At 41.8% G+C, this 20,892-nt stretch overlaps 1 protein-coding gene across 1 annotated transcript in view; it reads left to right on the plus strand.

Annotated features, from left to right (window-relative positions):
- LOC141144855 (pyrimidine-specific ribonucleoside hydrolase RihA-like) overlaps window positions 1-20,892 on the plus strand; it is a 102,783-nt gene that overhangs the window by 67,754 nt on the left and 14,137 nt on the right. The window contains exons 3-5 of the mRNA XM_073630937.1: window positions 4,023-4,202; window positions 17,255-17,366; window positions 19,519-19,655. Coding sequence (XP_073487038.1) covers window positions 4,023-4,202; window positions 17,255-17,366; window positions 19,519-19,655 — 429 coding nt within the window. The remainder of the gene's footprint in view (window positions 1-4,022; window positions 4,203-17,254; window positions 17,367-19,518; window positions 19,656-20,892) is intronic.

Here is a 20,892-nt window from a genome sequence, read left to right on the forward strand (position 1 = left end):
GTGGTTAGCAATCAAGGACACAGTGAATGGCTGCACTGGTGTGTGGCAATTTACACTGGTGTGGATCCCAATCTGGTCACTGTAGGTGGCCACACTTTATGTTGTACTGTAAAGTCACTGTAAAATTACTGTTCACTTACAAGAATCACAGATTTGCTCTCCTTCCTCTCACACCTTTCTTTGTGTGAGAGGTAGGAGAGCTGATGGCAGCAACATACAGCTTTTGTTTACCTTTTGATTACATGGTACAGGGCTCTGTCATCTGCTGTGTCCATCGGGAAGATGTTTTAATAGCCCCTCTGATTCTAGGAAGTTGTTGCCTGATCACTCTATTAAAACCACCAGGCAGGAGCTTCCTAGGTTAGGGACGTTAATTATGCTTGCAGTGGTGTCGCTAGGGGGGTGCGGACCACACCCAGGTGACACCTGTCGGATGGGTGACCAGGGGTGGACTGAGCCAGGCCACTCTGATGCCCCCTGAAAGGCAGCACTGCTGCCGCTGCAGACATGCAGGGCCAGCGGAAAACCCCTGGCTCCATCCACCTGCTCCTCTCCTCTCCCTGGCTTGGGAGCTGCAGCTATGTCTGTCTGACTCTGTCTGACTCTGTCGCCAGAAAAATGATTGGGGGGGGGAGTGTGGAACCATTTTTTACCAACCCTAGTGACGCCACTGCATGTTTGCCAGCTCTTTGGCAGTTAATCCCTTTTTTTGCTACTTTTTTGGTCTTATTGGATGTTATGAGATGTGTTTTTACACCAAGTACTTTTTGTGTACAATATAGTTATCTGTTTAAAATTTGAGGAACTTGAACTATGCTGGTGCATGCTCTGTTTATTTTGTATGGAACAGGTAGAATTTTAATGAAGGCCTCATATTTAGAAAGATCTACTTTAATCCTCATTTAACCACTTGCCAACCACGTTTTTTCTGGCACTTTTTATTTAAATCAGTATTTTTTGCTAGAAAATTACTTATAATCCCCAAATATTATACATTATTTTATTTTTTTCAAAATCCTTTTTTCTTTTTTTCCTTTTTGTTTTATAGCACAAAAAATTAAAACCGCAGGGGTGATCAAATACCACCAAAAGAAAGCTCTATTTGTGGGAAAAAAGATGTCAATTTTGTTTGGGTACAATGTCGAACAACCGCACAATTGTCAGTAAAAGCGACAGTGCCGTATCACAAAAAAATTGTCTGGTCATTAAGGGGGAAAATCTTCCGGGGCTGAAGTGGTTAATGAATTTAAAAAAATCAAAGTGTAATAGTTACCCTAATTTTTTGTATAATGTGAAAGATGATGTTATGCAGAGTAAATAAATACCTAACATGTCACACTTTAAAATTGCGCAACCTTGTGGAATGGGGACAAACTATGATACATAAAGTGGAGTTCCACAGCCGGGCACACAGTGCGTGCCCGGCTGTGAAGCTGCAGCCTGGCGCCCACAGTGACAATGGCGGCGCCGCAGAGAGGAGGGGGAGACGTGCAGGGCTTCATTCCCCCGCATCGCTGGACTCTGGGACAGGTAAGTGTCCAAATATTAAACGTCAGCAGCTGCAGCATTTGTAGCTGCTGACTTTTTAAAATGTTTTTCTTTCTTTTCAGTGGAACTCCACTTTAAAAACCTCCATAGGCGACACTTTAAATGCCTTTGCAGGTTATCTGTTTAGAGTTACAGAGGGGATCTGGCACTAAAATTATTGACCTCACTCTAACGTTTGCGGCGATACCTCACAATTATGAACGTAGTGACGTACTATATGTTCTACGCGTTTTTTCAGCTCTTTAGCGCCACCCTTTGGGCTCCTTCTGCTAATTTCGTGTTAGTAGAATTTTTAGTGTTCTGTTCTTTTCGCGTTTTTCAGTTAGTTTCTGAACGGCCCTTTGTCAACCAGACATGTTGCGGAATCGGAGGAGATAACGTGTTATTTATTATTGGCCTTGGAGTTATTGCTTTGACTTTTTTTATTTTTTTATTGTGCATTAAAAAAAAAAAATGTGGAGAATAATACTTGGCTATGTGTTTTACTTCTTCAAATGTTTAGGAGTAGGCAGTTACATTTTAAAAAATACAATGTAAAATTGACAAGGGACACTAACATAATTGTATCTTTTAATCTTATAAACTAGGGGATAATGGTGTTGTGGTAACTTGCACAAATTAAAAAAAAAAAAAAAAACATAATATTATTCTTAATATCACTGTAGAAAAAAGCCTTTGAAAATTTGTTTGCAATAGCTCCATCAGTATCAGCAAAGTAGCTTCATTATTATCCCATTAAAGAAGAAAATTGTGCGATGCATTTGGAGATTTCGTAACTTGCCACGTCACAAATGTTAATTCTCCATTACGAGCGCTAGTTTACAAGACCGACCGCTTCTGCTTCCGAGCATGCGTGTTTGTACTTTGGACTTTTGTCCGACGGACTTGTGTACACACGATTGGAAAATCCGACAAAACACATTTGTTGGCGGAAAATTTGAAGACCTACTATCCAACATTTGTTGGTGAAAAGTCCGACAACAAATGTCCGATGGAGCGTACACATGGTCGGATTTTCCACCAACAGCCTGACATCCAACATTTCCCGTCAGAAAATCCAATCGTGTGTACGAGGCTTTAGTCTTTTGACTAAAATACCGTTTTTGTTTTAGTCCCATTTTGGTCATCTGCAACTGTTTTCATTTTAGTCGTATTTAAAATAGACTAAAAAATCATTTTAGTCGACTAAATTTATAATGTATTTAGTTGAATTGTTTAAGTATTTCTCTAGAATTTCCAAACCTATTTTATACACCTGGAGAAAAAAAATTCTAATATTTTAATCTTTATGGTATTAAGGTTTAAACAAAATCACAGATACAGATTTAGCCTCTCTGGATGGTCTGAGGTGGCCTGTAATGCTGCATAGTGCTTTGGACAGTGGTCTCAGGAGGCCTGTAATGCACGGTGCTCTGGCCAGTGGTATGAGAGGCCTGCAATGTTGCACAGTGCTCTGGATGGTGGTCTCAGGTCTCACTGTAAAAATGCCGCTGGCAAAAATTTTGACAAACATTTTATTTGACGAATTTAACACTGGTTACAAGGAATGTAAACACCCCCCCCCCCCTCTGTAATATAAATAAGGATGTCAGGTCCTCTTTATGGTGAGATCTGGGGTGATCTTTCACTTTAAAAAAAAAATTTTCTTCCAGCCTGGACTGGAAGTGACGTCGCTCCGGTCCTCCAAGGCGATTTGGTAGTCTATGGAAGCATCTGGCCACACCCCCAGATCGTTTCTCGGGCAAACAAGCGGAAACCGTAAGCCTGAGAAACATCGGGGGGGGGGGGGGTGATGTTCCTTTCCAGTGGTTCCTAAATTGCTCGGAGCAGTTTTAGGAGATTCAGCCGCCTGCTGAAAAAATGGTGCCGGGTTATGGCTGATCTCTTGAGCCATAATCCCAGTAAACCACTTGCAGACTGCAACATATTTACACGTATTGCGGTCTGCAAGTGGTTAACTCAATCACTTTAGTAAGAAAACACAAATGGCTTAATTTCTGGGTGGATTTTTCTTTATTTGTGAACAAAGAAATGGCTGAGATTATTATAAATATAAATAGTATAAATTTTAGAGGTAACTGCATGCAGTGCTCCGATGGGATACCAGCACACTTGCAATGCCAGCACTAGCCACCAGGTAGAGCTCATTGGTTATACTGTTGTGTTTTCCTAATCGTTTACAGTGCAGTTTAAGAAACTAAGAAAAATCTTTTTCTTGGATGATCTATTATGATCTAATGGCAATAGGAATGCACACACAGATGTAAAACAATATTCTTCCTTTATTAAAATGGCCATCAGGTGCAATTTCTATGTTTCACCCTAGGCACGGTGCTTTTTAACACTTGCCAAATAAATCCAGCATGTGGCTTTGTTTTGCATACAGTGTTGCCTTTTTCTATGAATATATTGTATATTTTATATGAAATTGTTTTTAAATGTATATTTAGCTATTACCTGTTTTGATTCCACAGATTCCCGTGTATAGAGGAGCAGGCACAGCAATTCTAGGACACAACATAAATGCATCATACTTTCATGGAAAAGATGGGCTGGGTGATGTACCGGATCCAAATGCCCCCAGCCTGGAATTAATGCAAAAAGAGCATGCGATTGACGCAATAAAACGCTTTACTTCCAAGTATCCAGGCCAGGTATCAATCCTTATTCAACAACTATGAAGAGCAAGAGTATTGCTACCCCTAAACAAAGATTATTATTAAAAATTGTCTAATTGGTTGTGGATCAGTTAAAAAAAAAAAGATTTAATAGTGTGTTGAACAAATTAATTTGAAAAGTTTGCCGTATTCCTCTTCAACCCTGAATATAAAGAAATATACTACTATAACTTCATAATGTTCATTATTACATACATACAGTGTTACCATTATAATTATTTTCTTTTATAGGTACATAAGAACTGGATGGCACAGTTTAACAGAGGAGATTGTATAGTGAACCTGTAATTCTCAGCTGTTGTTGGAACTTGTTTGTCAGGTCATGCTGGCATTTGTTACTTATCTTGTACTTTCTAGTTTGTTTGGGTTTGTGCTGGTCATAAATTAAAAACGGCATAGTTTTGTTTTACTGAACAAAATGGATTCTATCAAAAGTTTTTTTGCATTTATTAAAGCTTACCAGGTGTAACAGGATATCACTTTGTCTCTGAGGGAAAAGACAGTTTGAATGCAGTTTGGCATGCGAGGAATCCATAACCGGTGAACAGAAACCTGGGCAGATACTGGCTGGCAGGGTTGTAGATAGTAGTTGGGTCATGTAGGATTCTGATCCACACAAAGTAAAGGACCCCAAGATTTGGGTCTCGTTTATGGAGAAAACTTCTGGTTGGGGTCCTGAAACCCAAGGACTTTGTAGAGTTTTGGTGAAATGAAGCCTTCAATCCTAAATTCTAAATGTCTCTCTGAGATGGTCTCTGCTGGCAGTTGCAGTGAGGTGGCTAATTGCTCTTCAGTAAAAGCAGAGACAGAAACTTTTGTTGGTATAGTACCAGGTATAGTGGGGGTTAGGCCATCTACTAGTGCAGGGTGTTAGTTTTGGGAGGTATTTCCCACTATGTGTGTTTGAATGATTGACCCTGGATTACAGGTTAAGATATCACTTATGGAAACCCATAAGAGGAATGTCGTTTTGGTTTTTTTTTTAAATCATGAAAGAGTTGTGGTGGGACACACTGACGGTTACTTTTGGAGGCATACTGCAGAGTTCCCCTTTAAAGGCAGTGTAAGAAGTTGTGTCAGACAGGATTATGCACTTGTGGGTGGTTCAGATGTGCTGAAAAGGGGTTTTGGCTGGTATGTTCCAACCCCTGGGTCGAAACAGAGGGCGGGAGGAATATGTGGCAAGATAGCACTTTGTAACGGTGAGAAAAAAACGTTTGCATGTGTAGTGTGTGAGACTGGCTGGCAGGGTGGGGCTTCAAAATGTGTGCCTTTTTATGGTGAAAAGTGTGTGTGTTTTAATATTTTATTTATTTATTTTTTTGTGTAAATGCTGGTCTGGGTCCTGGAGCCCAGAGACTTTGTAGAGTTTTAGGTGGGATGGAGCCTCCAATCCTAGGTTCACATTTTGCATAGTAAACTGTTCCTTCTTATTATGCTCCTCCTCCATGTGCTTCAGGAAACAGTCGAGCTACAAGAACATAGCAGGGATGTGCACATCAGGAGAATGTCTGTGTATTGATCAGGCTGACAACTATAAGAAAGTTAGGGTTCTTTCGGACTCCAGCTGCGATCCGCTTGCTCAGCAGGGAAATATGTCCGCTGATCCCCGCTGAGCAGGTGAATGACAGGTCAGTGTCCGCTCCTCTTATACAGAGTGGACATGAACCCAGCCCTCTCTCCTCTGTTGGCGGTCTGGTGTAAATGGACCTTCTGTCCATTTTTACATCCGAATGCCATCTGATCCACTGGACGGAAGGGGAATGGATCCCCATCTGTCTGCTTTTAGGGAATTGGATTGGCTGTAGACGGACACGACTGTTTACACCCGCCCCTCCATAGAGGAGAATGGGGGTTCTGATTGGGTCCGCCTGAAAATCCGACAGACAGGTCCGATCGGAACGTTCATGTGAATGGGACCTTAGAGTCTGTGCTAAAAAATACAGAGGACCCCAGTGTACCAAAATAGTCAAGAGAACGCATTTTTATTTCCTTGTTCACTGTAATGATGAAACCCCTAGGAGAGAAACATGATGTTAAATGATCACCTTGTAAAACAACCCATTCCGTTTAAAATAGAAATGAAAGGCAAAATATTTGTGTATAGAAATAAAAAATGATAAATACTACACTTTTTTTTTTTAAGTGAGCACATTCCCTCTGTTCTCAGCTGCATAAGAGCTGGGGGAGGAGAGGCAGCCATACACTGAGCTTCTCAGTGAAAAGCTGTGCAGAGGGGGCGTGTCAGGACAAGTCTGATCGTTGGAGGAGAGCAGGCTGGGTTTGCAACAGAACTGACCACGTGGGTTCTCCTGCTTAGTGTGGTCAGTTTTTAATAGGAAAGCAAAGGGACCGTCAAAACCATCAGGGATTTCACACAAAGGAAGCAGTACAAAGAATAGGATACTTTTTCATACAAGTACATGGTACAGTAGTTGCATATAAGGAATATGAAATTTTCGGTTTACATAAACTTTAAGGAACATTCTTTCTTTGAATAAAGGTGGGCAGTTGGCCGTTAAATGAAGGTAGTAACTAGACTGAGTGCTTGAAAGCTTTATCCTTGAGCAAAACTCTCACAGATATATAGATGGCAATATTTACAGTATCTCACAAAAGTGAGGACACCCCTCACATTTTTGTAAATATTTTATTATATCTTTTCATGTGACAACACTGAAGAAATGACACTTTGCTACAATGTAAGGTAGTGAGTGTACAGCTTGTATAACAGTGTAAATTTGATGTCCCCTCAAAATAACTCAAAACACAGCCATTAATGTCTAAACCACTATCAACAAAAGTGAGTACACCCCTAAGTGAAAATGTCCAAATTGGGCCCAAAGTGTCAATATTTTGTGTGGCCACTATTATTTTCCAGCACTGCCTTAACCCTCTTGGGCATGGAGCTAACCAGAGCTTCACAGGTTGCCACTGGAGACCTCTTCCACTCCTCCATGACAACATCACGGAGCTGGTGGATGTTAGAGACCTTTTGCTCCTCCACCTTCCGTTTGAGGATGCTCAGTAGGGTTTAGGTCCGGAGACATGCTTGGCCAGTCCATCACCTTTACCCTCAGCTTCTTTAGCAAGGCAGTGGTCATCTTTTCGGTGTGTTTGGGGTTGTTATGTTGGAATACTCCCCTGCGGCCCAGTCTCCAAAGGGAGGGGATCATGCTCTGCTTCAGTATGTTACAGTACATGTTGGCATTCATGGCTCCCTCAATGAACTGTAGCTCCCCAGTGCCGGCAGCACTCGTGCAGCCCCAGACCATGACACTCCCACCATCATGCTTGACTATAGGCAAGACACACTTGTCTTTGTACTCCTCACCTGGTTGCTGCCACACATGCTTAACACCATCTGAACCAAATAAGTTTATCTTGGTCTCATCAGACCACAGTACATGGTTCCACTAATCCATGTCCTTAGTCTGCTTGTCTTCAGCAAACTGTTTGCAGGTTTTCTTGTGCATCACCTTTAGAAGAGGCTTCCTTCTGGGACGACAGCCATGCAGACCAATTTGATGCAGTGTGCGGCGTATGGTCTGAGCACTGACAGGTTGACCCCACCCCTTCAACCTCTGCAGCAATGCTGGCAGCACTCATACATCTATTTCCCAAAGAGCATCTCTGCATATGACGCTGAGCACGTTCACTCAACTTCTTTGGTCGACCATGGCGAGGCCTGTTCTGAATGGAACCTGTTCTGGTAAACCGCTGTATTGTCTTGGCCACCGTGCTGCAGCTCAGTTTCAGGGTCTTGACAATCTTCTTATAGCCTAGGACAGTGGCGGCTGGTGAAGTTTTAGGAAGGGGGGGCACTAGACCCAGCTCTTCCTTTTTGACCCCTCCCACTTGGTGAAAATAGGCGTGGTTTCAGCAAAATAGTGGGCGTGGATCTAAGGTGGTGTGGTTGGCGTCTGAGATGAACTAGGGAGAGAAGGATGGAAGGACAGCAGGCCCAGATCCTACACAACAATAGAAATATGTGTATTCTAGAAAGTTTAACAATCAGTAGATAAAGATATTTCAAACACCTGGTGTTAGCACTTCAATCATACCGGCACCATGGTTGTTATGGTGTCAGGATGATTGAAGCGCATTATTTCTATTATTACATTGTAATATAAAATGACATCATTGAACTCACCATAATGCAGAATCAGTGGGAGCCCTGAGCGTGTCACTAGCCACATAGCCTGCCATCAGGTGTCCCCAGCGGAGTCCGTCCTTAAATGCAGCCTGTGTCCCACCAAAGGCAGCCTGTGCGGCGTCTGAACATAGTGCACTTAAGGACCTTTTTTTTGTATTTTTTGTTTTTTTTAAAGGGCCAGTATTAAATGTGTTTTTTTTTTTTTGTGAGACTGCCTGGAGGGGGGGGAGGGGGTGGGGGGGTGCCCATGCGCCCCCTATGGACGGGCTGGGCCGCCACTGGCCTAGGCTATCTTTATGTAGAGCAACAATTCTTTTTTGCAGATCCTTAGTTTTTTGCCATAAGGTGCCATATTGAACTTCAGGTGACCAGTATGAGAAAGTGAGAGCGATAACACCAAATTTAACACACCTGCTCCCCATTCACACCTGCGACCTTGTAACACTAGCGAGTCACATGACACTGGGCAGGAAAAATGGCCAATTTGGACATTTTCACTTAGGGGTGTACTCACTTTTGTTGTAGGACGTTTAAATTAAATGTAGTATCACTGTATATTGCTTTATTTGACTTCCTGTGCTATGAAATGGGCATATCCATGGGTCTTCTGATATTTCTATATTTGTGATCTTTTATTTGTTGCAGGGCCTCTCTCCAGTATTTCTTTATTTTTGGACACTCCCACTATATATGGGCCTTAGTTCCTACTACCTTACATCCTCCCCAACAGTATGGTGGTTTCATTCCCTATTTGGTATTTTATGTGCTTTATCTGGTCTTGTATACCTTCTTATAAGGCATTTATAATTCATTTCAATGGTATTTATATCTATTGCAGAACTGTGAACCATTTTCATAATTTTTCCTAGTTGTTCATTCACCCGTGCTTTTAATTTGTTTTCCCATTTTTCTATGTATGGTGGCTTTTTTTCGGTTCGGCCATTATTTTATACATCCGAGAGATACCATGTCCTGATTTCATTGATATACACAACTCTTCAAAAGGCTGTAGATCCTCTCCAGATCTTATTGGTTGTGGTAGTGTTGTAACAAAGTGTCTCAACTGGAAATACCGCCAGTCATCCACCACCATACCTTCCTTCTTGTGCTTTAGTTCCTGTAATGTGCAAATCTTTCCATCTTTCCATCTTTCAACTGTGTGCATTTTTTCTTTTTTTTTTTTTTATCCATTCCACAAATAGTCCTCCTTTTTTCCCAGTTGAAAACAATATGTTTTTTTCTTAACAGGTCTAGTGGTGAATTATATTTCTAATTAATTATATTTTGCTTTTTTGTGAATTGAATCCCATATTCTTAGTACATTTAGTGTCAATACGTGTGTGTGTTCCTGTCTAATGTTCCATATAGAGGTGGTATATATATTCTTACCTAATGGTGCATTGCTGATTGCGCTCTTTTCACCCATGTTTTTTTCATTTGTTTTCTTTGTCCATTCTATTCGGGCCAGTAATGCTGTGTGTGTGTGTGATATATTATATTATTTAATTTTTGAATCTGGTAGTGCTAACTTTTTTTTTCTGCCATATATATATTTTGTTATCATTGATTTAACATCTTGAAATATGTCTGAGGTAGTGAAATCGGTAGCATTTGAAATTTTTATTAACATTTATTATTATTTGTTAACATATTTACATTTCTTCTGATCATCCTTGAGATGGTTCTACACCTTCATTTGAGTCCAGCTGTGTTTGATTATACTGATTGGACTTGATTAGGAAAGCCACACACCTGTCTATATAAGACCTTACAGCTCGCAGTGCATGTCAGAGCAAATGAGAATCATGAGGTCAAAGGAACTGCCTGAAGAGCTCAGAGACAGAATTGTGGCAAGGCACAGATCTGGCCAAGGTTACAAAAAAATTTCTGCTGCACTTAAGGTTTCTAAGAGCACAGTAGCCTCCATAATTCTTAAATGGAAGACGTTTGGGACTACCAAAACCCTTCCTAGAGTTGGCCGTTCGGCCAAACTGAGCTATCGGGGGAGAAGAGCCTTGGTGAGAGAGGTAAAGAAGAACCCAAAGATCACTGTGGCTGAGCTCCAGAGATGCAGTCGGGAGATGGGAGAAAGTTGTAGAAAGTCAACCATCACTGCAGCCCTCCACCAATCCAGGCTTTATGGCAGAGTGGCCTGACGGAAGCCTCTCCTCAGTGCGAGACACATGAAAGCCCCCATGGATGAGATCTCTGAGACCAAGATAGAACTTTTTGGCCTTAATTCTAAGCAGTATGTGTGGAGAAAACCAGGCACTGCTCATCACCTGTCCAATACAGTCCCAGCAGTGAAGCATAGTGGTGGCAGCATCATGCTGTGGGGGGGTTTTTCAGCTGCAGGGACAGGACAACTGGTTGCAATCGAGGGAAAGATGAATGCGGCCAAGTACAGGGATATCCTGGACGAAAACCTTCTCCAGAGTGCTCTGGACCTCAGCCTGGGCCGAAGGTTTACCTTCCAACAAGAAAATGACCCTAAGCACACAGTGAAATTATAAGGAGTGGCTTGACAACAACTCCTTGACTGTTCTTGAATGACCCAGCCAGAGCCCTGACTTAAACCCAATTGAGCATCTCTGGAGAGACCTAAAAATGGCTGTCCACCAATGTTTACTATCCAACCTGACAGAACTGGAGAGGATCTGCAAGGAGGAATGGCAGAGGAACCCCATATCCAGGTGTGAAAAACTTGCTGCATTTTTCCCAAAAAAGACTCATGGCTGTATTAGATCAAAAGGGTGCTTCTACTTAATACTGAGCACAGAGTCTGAATACTTAGGACCATGTGATATTTAAGTTTTTCTTTTTTAATAAATCTGCAAAAATGTCAACAATTCTGTGTTTTTCTGTCAATATGGGGTGCTGTGTGTACATTAATGAGGAAAAAAATGAACTTAAATGATTTTAGCAAATGGCTGCAATATAACAAAGAGTGAAAAATTTAAGGGAGTCTGAATACTTTCCATCCCCACTGTGTGTGATATATATATATATATATATATATATATATATATATATATATATATATATATATATATATATATATATATATATATATATATATATATATATATATATATATATATATATATATATATATATATATTCTTTTCTACAGTTTATAAATGAAATGTACTGTAAAGTTACCATAAATGTTATGGGGATTGGCTATCCTAGCTCAGCAATCCCTGTACCATAGAAGCTATGGCTTCCTTAAAGCGTTTGTAAAGGTGTTTTTTTTTTTTTTAAAAATAACAAACATGTTATACTTACCTTCACTGTGCAGCTCGTTCTGCACAGAGTGGCCCCGAACCTCGTCTTCTGGGGTCCCTCGGCGGCTGTTTCAGCTCCTCCCCGCAAGCATTCACCACCTTAATGCGAGCTCCCTCGCACGGTGGTGAGTGCTTGCGGGCGCGCTCCCGTGATACAGCCGGCGGCTATAGCCGCTCGCTGTATCACTCGGCCCCGCCCCTCGGCGCGCCGCGTCATCGGATGTGATTGACAGCAGCGCGAGCCAATGGCTGCGCTGCTTTCAATCCATCCACTGCAGCCAATCAGCGGCCAGGGTGAGCGGAGGAACAGATGTCGGGAACGCGAAGCTGACTTTCGAGGCGTCAGGTAAGTAAAACGGGGGGCCTGGGGGCGGCGGTTCTGTCAGAAGTTTTTTCACCTTAATGCATAGAATGCATTAAGGTGAAAAAATTTTTACCTTTACAACCCCTTTAAGGCCCCTTTCACACTGGGGCGGTTTGCAGGCGATTGCCCTAACAATAGTGCCTGCAAACCGACCCGAAAAAGCCGCTGCTGTCTCTCCAGTGGGCAAGCCCCGAGGGCTTGCCCACTGGAGCGGTGTGCTAGCAGGACTTTTTTTCCTGTCCTGTATACACCGCTCCTTCCCCGCTCCTGCCCATTGAAATCAATGGGCCAGCACGGCTATACCGCTGGCAAAGCGCTGCGGTGGTTTTTAACCCTTTCTCGGCCGCTAGCGGGGGGTAAAACCCCCCCCGCTAGCGGCCGAATACCGATGGTAAAGCACAGCTAACAATAGCAGGTGCTTTAGCCTTGACGTCGCCCCCGCCCCAGTGTGAAAGGGGCCTTAGAGAATCAAATGAGATGGAAGCAGCAGAAAACTTTTGTCTAAAACAGTGGTTCTCAAACTCTGGCCTCAAGTACCCCATGCTTGTAGGTTTCTCTTTATCTTGCACAGGATTCAATGGCTTGGTATTTTGGACAGCCATTTCATCTAAGAGAAATTCCTAAAACATGGCCTGTTGGGGGTACTTGAGGACTAAGGTTGAGGACTACTGGTCTAAAAGTTAAACCATTGGTTGTAGGCTGTATTTCTGTAAATACAGTGCCTTGAAAAAGTATTCATACCCCTTGCAATTTTCCACATTTTGTCATGTTGCAACCAAAAGCATAAATGTATTTTATTGGGATTTTATGTGATAGACCAACACAAAGTGGCACATAATTGAGAAGTGGAAGGAAGATGAAAATGGTTTTCAATTTTTTTTTCTTTTTTTACAAATGTGTGGTGTGCATTTGTATTCATTCCCCTTTTACTCTGATACCCCTAACTGAAATCTAGTGTAACAAATTGTCTTCAGAAGTCACCTAATTAGTAAATTCCACCTGTGTGTAATTTAATCTCAGTATAAATATAGCTGTTCTGTGAAGCCCTCAGAGGTTTGTTAGAGAACCTTAGTGAACAAACAGCATCATGAAGGCCAAGGAACATACCAGACAAGTCAGGGATAAAGTTGTGGAGAAGTTTAAAGCAGGGTTAGGTTTAAAAAAAAATATCCCAAGCTTTAAACATCTCACACAGCACTGTTCAATCCATCATTTGAAAATGGAATGAGTATTTCACAACTGCAAATGTACCAAGACATGGCCGTCCACCTAAACTGACAGGCCAGGCAAGGAGAGTATTAATCAGAGAAGCAGCCAAGAGGCCCATAGTGACTCTCAAGGAGCTGCAGAGATGCACAGCTCAGGTGGGAGAATCTGTCCACAGGACAACTATTAGTCGTGCACTCCACAAATCTGGTCTTTATGGCAGAGTGGCAATAAGAAAGCCATTGTTGAAAGAGAGCCATAAAAAGTCCCGTTTGCAGTTTTGAGAAGCCATGTGGGGAACACAGCAAACATATGGAAGAAGGTGCTCTGGTCAGATGAGGCCAAAATTTAACTTTTTTTTGCCTAAAAGCAAAACGCTATGTGTGGCGGAAAACTAACACTGCACATCACCCTGAACACGCCATCTCCACTGTGAAACATGGTGGTGGCAGCATTATGTTATGGGGATTCTTTTCTTCAGCAGGGACAGGGAAGCTGGTCATAGTTAACGGGAAGATGGATGGAGCCAAATACACGGCAATCTTAGACGAAAACCTGTTAGTCTGCAAAAGACTTGAGACTGGGGAGGAAGTTCACCTTCCAGCAGGACAACGACCCTAAACATACGGCCAGAGCTACAATGGCATATTTTAGATCAAAGCATATTCATGTGTTAGACTGACCCAAAGTCTACACCTAAATCCAATTGAGAATCTGGGGCAAGACTTAAAGTGCTGTTCAGATGCTCTCCATCCAGTCTGACAGAGCTTGAGCTATTTTGCAAAGAATGTGCAAAAATGTCACTCTCTAGATGTGCAAAGCTGGTAGAGACATCCCCAAAAAGACTTGCAGTGAAAGGTGTTTTTTTAAGTATTGTATGAAGGGGGGCTGAATACAAATGCACGCCACACTTTTTTCAGAAATGTATTTGTAAAAAATGTTAAACTATTTATTCTCTTCCTTCCAGGGCTGGTGCAAGAACTTTTGACACCCTAGGCAAAATCTCATTTTGCAGACCCCATTGGCTCCACCCCTGACTGCACCCCCTTTGTCCTGCCCATGTGAAAGGAGGTGGCACTATACAGGAATCATCGACTCTGCTTCCTCTAGTGCTGGTTCCAGTGCTGCACTGCGCCTCTAATTACACTACCGGTCAGACGGAGCAACTGCCTGAGACTGAGTTAGTTACATGCTGCAGCCTGCAGAGCATGCAGATGCGAGGAAAACCAGTGTCCGGGCGCCCCTAGGCAGCAGTGCGCCCTAGGCGGTTGCCTAGTTTGCCTAGTGGTAGCACCGGCCCTGCTTCCTTCCCCTTCACAATTATGTGCCACTTTGTGTTGGTCTATCACATAAAATTACAATAAAATACATTGGCGCTTTTGGTTGTAACATGACAAAATGTGGAAAATTTCAAGGGGTGTGAATACTTTTTCAAGGCACTGTAGGAGGTTCAGGATGTAAAAGGTATGTATTGCATGTGTCCATCCATTTACTTTTTAAAGCTAAACTTCAGCCAAGATATATTATATGCCATATCTGTGTGTGAAGGGTTAAGTGGCACCAAGGGTTCTCATCCCTATGGGATGAGGGGCTCAAGGATGTGTGTTTGCTACAGAGAAAACTGGTTGTGTAGCGTCTTCTGAGATTAGTAAGTCCTGGTATGGGTCAGGTGTGCACAGAGTTTTTGTAAGGAAGAAGAATAGAGTTCATTTTCCTTACAGGAGTCCATGTAGCTGCTGGGAAGCAGCCAAAGGTAAAGGTTTGCACAAAGGGTTTGAAGCTTTCATTTAATAAAAGTGGGCATGAAAAGCCCTAAAGATAGTCCTTGGAAGCCATACAGTTAAGGAGTAAAAGAACAGCAGAATACTGATTCAACCTTAAGCCCTTTTCTTCCTGTCAGCAGGTTCCTTGTCAGAATATGTGCATGTAGCACACTTGATTGGTTCCTAATGCTATTCCTCTCTTCCAGTCTGAGTACTGCTGTACTAAGGATAACATGGAGCCAGTAAGACCGATTTTTAGGCATTTTCACTGCTGGCATTTAAAAAGGAAAAAAAAACACAATTTTACTGAAAACATAACTGTGTTATTGGTGTATTTTTATATCTTACTGAAGTTTAGCTTTAAATTAGTAATTCACTAAATCTATTTTAAGAAGGGGAATATATTTTGTTTTCAAAAGCCAATGCTGCACTTCCTATACTAAAAATAGTCATAGCCAAAGTGATATGGCTGATTTTTTATTTATTTTTTTCTTTCCCAGGCAACCCGTGAACCAGATAGTTTTACATTTTTGGAATTGCCTTTACCACTTCAGCCCCGGAAGGATTTACCCCCTTCCTAACCAAGCCATTTTTTTTAATAGGCACTGTGTTGCTTTAACTGACAATTGCGCGGTCGTGCGCGGTCGTGCGAAGAGCTTTCTTTTGGTGGTATTTGATCACCTCCTGCAGTTTTTACTTTTTGCGCTATAAACAAAAGAGCAACACTTTTGAGAAACTATTTTTTACTTTTTGCTATAATAAATACCCCAAAATTAAAAAAAAAACAAAAACAAATTTCTTCATCAGTTTAGGCCAACATATATTCTTCTACATATTTTTGGTAAAAAAAAAAAAAAAAAATCGCAATAAGCGTATATTGATTTGTTTGCGCAAAAAATTATAGCGTCTACAAAATCGGGTATATATTTATGGCATTTTTATTATTTTTACTAGTAATGGCGATCTGCTTTTTTTTTTTTTTTTTTTTTTTTTTTTTTCAGGACTGCGACATTGTGGCAGACAGATCGGACACTTTTGAAACATTTTTGGGACCAGTGACATTTATACAGCGATCAGAGCTATAAAAATGCACTGATTACTGTGGAAATGTCACTGGCAGGGAAAAGGTTAAAACTAGGGGGCGATTAAGGGGTTTAATGTGTTCCTTTAGTGTGTGTGCTGACTTGGGGAGGAGACCGATCATTGTTCCTATATACTAGGAACAACAGATTGCTATCCTCACCCCTGACAGAACATGGATTTGTGTGTTTTTACGCACACAAATCCCCGTTCTCGCTCTATCAGGAGGGCCAGAGGTGCGGACATTGCAGCCACCGGGCACTCGCATTGGTTCTTTAGGGATGCAGCAGGTGCCCCTATACTCCTTTAGCACCCGCTGTACAGCTACGGCGATTTGTGCAGGAGTGCCATTCTGCCGCCTATTGACGGCAGGCAGTCAGCAAGTGGGGGGGGGGGTTGAATAGTTAAATTAGGACAGCACGATTATCATCAGCAAATAATATTTCTAGTAATCATTTACAGGCGGTCCCCGGGTTACAAGCATCCGACTTGCGTAAGAATCCTACATACTAACGGAGGGAGACAACAGGAAGCGAGAGAAAATCTACCCCTAGGAAGGGAAATTCACTCCTGTAAGAGTTCAAATGGGAAAAAGGTGTCTCTATTGAAGCTTTATCACCAATCCTTGTTTCCACAACAACCTAAAATTTTCAAAACCCAATTGTCGTTCGGACAGAAAGTGAAGTGAATTCTTCTAAACGGGGGCATAGACAGCAAAACAAATGTTACAGGGGTGTTAACCCTTCCCTATGTTATCCAAAAAGCTTAAAACATTTTTGGCTGGAGCTACACTTAAAAAAAAAAAAAAAAAATTAAAAAATGTACTTGTTCCAACTTGCATACAAATTCAACTTGAGAACACACCTACAGACCCTATCTTGTTTGTAACCCGGGACTGCCTGTACCTAGTTACATAGTTGTAGTAGTAGTAGAATAAAGACAAATGTCCTTCATGTTTAACTGATGGAAAACAAAAACCTGCATTCATAGAATCCAAAGCCACAGTTGATTCAGAGGAAGGCGAAAAATAAAATTCCAATTAGTTACTTTGTATTCATTGACACTAGTATGCTCAATGTGAAAAAATCGTAATCTTTGCTTTTTTTTATATTTTATGTTTACATGAAATTTTCTAATTGCCATGGATTTTATTTTATTTTTTTTTTTTTTAGATCTCTTTGGTGGCTACAGGTCCATTAACCAACTTGGCCCTAGCTGTGAGGATGGATCCAACAATACCACAGAAACTGCAGAGTTTATACATAATGGGTGGAAATATGGAATGTAAGTCAGATTGTAGATTCCCAGATTGTAAATAATGTTAGTTTGTCTGCAGATCTAAAATTTAAATGATCAGCTCTGGTATAATATTATAACCCATTCCATTTGTAAATCTAGTTGTTTTGGGAATGGCGTTGCCTGGTCACTCATTACCTGTTTTGCATGTTTATCCACTTGAAAACCAGGCTTTTTTTGTTTACAAGTGTAGCCATGCCCCCATAGGTGTTGTTGAATATTGTAGTTCGCCTGTCATCTTGCACAGCCCGGCATCCATCTCTCAGACACTCAGACATAGAACCGTCTATAAGCTTTGTTTTGTTTTTTTTTTCTTTATTGAGGGGATTTAACTTGAATGGGAATAGGAAATTATGGGATGCCCAGAAAGATTTAATGCAACTTGCTTGGGACTTCTATATATACACTCCAGTCTTCTCTCCAGAACAACTCTTGCTTAGGATCTCTTTACTTACTACTCCAGCACTTCACTTGCTGCAAATTCCCAGATCAGCTAGCACCACATGGTTGGGCCTCACGCTAACTCAGCCAGGCCTCAGTGAATTGCCTTTTGCGGGCAGGGGCCTCGGGCACCTATGATGTAGAAATAGTTCAGATGCTAACTGTCCTCTACCTAGTTAATGATCCCAGATAGCTCTCTTCAGGCCCTGCCAGCCAACTTGGCTGCAAAGACCTCTCTCCACTATCCTTCCCACAGTCCACTCTTCTGGTTCTGCATCCATTCCAAACTGCAAACTCCCCAGTTCTCTCAGGCGTGCCTCCCCAGTCCTCTTGACTGTGCTTCACTCACCAGCCCTCCTGGTTGCGACCAGTTGTCCTCCCTGGAGTCTCTTAGCAGTGCTCTCTCGTGTGCCTCTCCTCCCAGATGCACCCGAGCCCCGACCCAAGGTCACACCCCCCCCCCAGACTGGGGAGCTCCCTGTGGGCCACAACAGCCTTCTCTCTCACTCCAGCTCTTCCACCCAACAACTCCCCCCCGTTGGGCTGACCCTGGGTTTTTTAGGAGGCCTGCCCCCTGCCAATCCAAGCTGGGGATTGGTCAAGGCTCCTTAGAATATCCCAGGCAGCTCCACCTCTTCTCCTCTTTCTAGCGCTTTTAGAAAGAGGGAGGTGACTGATACTACCTGTGAGGCACCCAGCCCTGCCCTGAGCCACTCCCAGCCAAGTATAAAAACAGGCATGGCCACCAGCTAAGCCTTCCTAAATTTTCCTACTCTATAGAAAAACCTAACCTCTAGCACCTACCTAACTAGAGGGTGCTACACAAGTTTAAATCAGTATTTTTTCCTAGAAAATTACTTTGAACCCCCAAACATTATATTTCCCTTTATGTCACACGGTATTTGTGCAGCGGTTTTTCAAACGCAATTTTTTTGCAAAAAAAAAAAAAAAACTAATACCCCTTTTTCTGTAAAATGTGAAGGGTTTTACACAGAGTAAATAAATACCCAACATGTCACGCATTAAAATTGGAATGGCAACAAACTATGATACTTGATAAATCTCCATAGGTGATGTTTTAAACTCTTTTACAGGTTACCTGTTTAGAGTTAGAGGAGGTCTAGCACTATTATTGCTCTCGCTCTGACGTTTTCGACAATACCTCACATGTGTGGTGCGAACACCATTTACATACGCGCTCACTTCTGCACTTGAGCACAGGGGGGTGGGGCGCTTTTTAAATTTTTTTTTTTCTTATTTATTTTTACACGATCCCCTCTTTTTTTTCTTTTTCTTTGTCACTTACCAATGTAAACATCCCTTGTAATAGAGATAAGGATGACGGCTTATCTTTATGGAGAGATCCGGGGTCAAAAACTACTCTTTGATCGCCTATTGCAGCAGCCGGCCACACTGTCGAATCATTTCTTAGGTGAACAGGTGGAAAAGGTAAGCACAAGAAACAACGGCCGGGGAGGTGTTCCAGTGGCTCATGAGCCGCTCGGATTGCTTTCATGAGAAAGCCAGCCACCGGCAGCAAAAAACGATACTGGGATTACGGCTGAGATCTTCAGCCATAATCCCGATGCAAATCGCAACGTATATATACTGTATGTAAAGCAATCGGAAAGTGGTTAAACAGTAAATGGGTGCATTTCTTATCGTAAGCTAACTTTTTTTTTTTTTCTTTCCCTTTAAGCAAGAGGAAACACCACTTGTTGTGGAGAGTTTAACTTCGCTGCAGATCCAGAAGCTGCCTACATTGTTTTGAATGACTATTTGTGTAAAACCTACATTGCAACTTGGGAGCATTCATGTCGCTCCAAGCTTTCATGGGTAAGTGAAACCCCTAAAAATCTCTGAAATTCTGTACCCATTACATGTACTGTATATATTACTTGTGTGTGCAAGTGTTCTAACTTAACTTAAATCAAAGCAAATGTAAAGCAGACCATTCTGTCAGGGTGGCAAAAAAGTGTCAGCTATTATTGGAAACCTGTTCTGAGAGGTACAGGTATATGAAGGCTGCTGCAAACCTTTTCCTAAACTGGCCTGGCAAAAACATGCAGCTAGGAAAGTCAAGGTGAAGTGAAAACTGCTGATCCATATACTTATTTTGGATCAGTACCTTTTTAAAAAGTACTGAAGCCAAAAGGTATCAAGTTGGATCTTGCGACCTCTTTAGGTTATTCTTTCTCAGCCTGGAATGTGATACTAAATCAGCAGTTTTTGATTTGAGAACTGTAAAGTCTTTCCTGTACTGGTGAAAATCGATGGAAAGTCTATATTGGGGGTTCTATTGATATTGAAAAATCATATTTGTGGACTGGTAGGATGGAGAGCCTATATACTGTAGGGGACCTATATTTTAGAGAGCCTGACAAGCAAAAGATCTTTTGCTGTGTGGAAAGCTTTACAAGTTAACATGCCAGGGGGAACATATAAAGCCCTCCGAGTGACATTTCACGTTAGACCAAAAGATTATTCCTTACTCAGTGGCACATTTAAAGTTTCAGGTAAGGTCATACTTGAACCATCAAATACATGGAGACATGTGATTAGAATGGGGGGGGGGGGTATGAGATTTTTTTAAAAATGAGATAACATCATCTGTAGTTTAGGTTATTGCTGTAAAGAATACTAAATCTGAAATTCTAAGATCTGGGTCTTTGTAAATGCTTGAAAATAGCCTGGTTTTCCATCATGTTGGACCTTGCAGGGACCTGTCTCTGAACCAAGACTATAACTGGCTTCATTTTAATAACCTACTGTGCATGTTGCATACAATGTGTTAGCTAGGAAGACACTATAACCTATTGCAGTATCTTATCATATGAAATGACTTCTCAAAATGTTGGCAATATTACAATCTCCATTTATATCTAATATTTACTACTTTATACAGAACAGTACAAAGCTGAAATGTTTCCCATGTAGAGCAAAGTAACCGCTTCAGTTTAATGGTGCCCCCTAGCTGCATCTACTTACCTTTGCTACACTTTCCCACCTTTTGGCTTGGCCGCCAGGTGTGAAGAGATTGGGGCTATGGCCTCTCTCCCTGCCCCCATATAAC

Source organism: Aquarana catesbeiana, linkage group LG05, assembly GCF_042186555.1.
Source record: "Aquarana catesbeiana isolate 2022-GZ linkage group LG05, ASM4218655v1, whole genome shotgun sequence".
Lineage (NCBI taxonomy): Eukaryota > Metazoa > Chordata > Amphibia > Anura > Ranidae > Aquarana > Aquarana catesbeiana.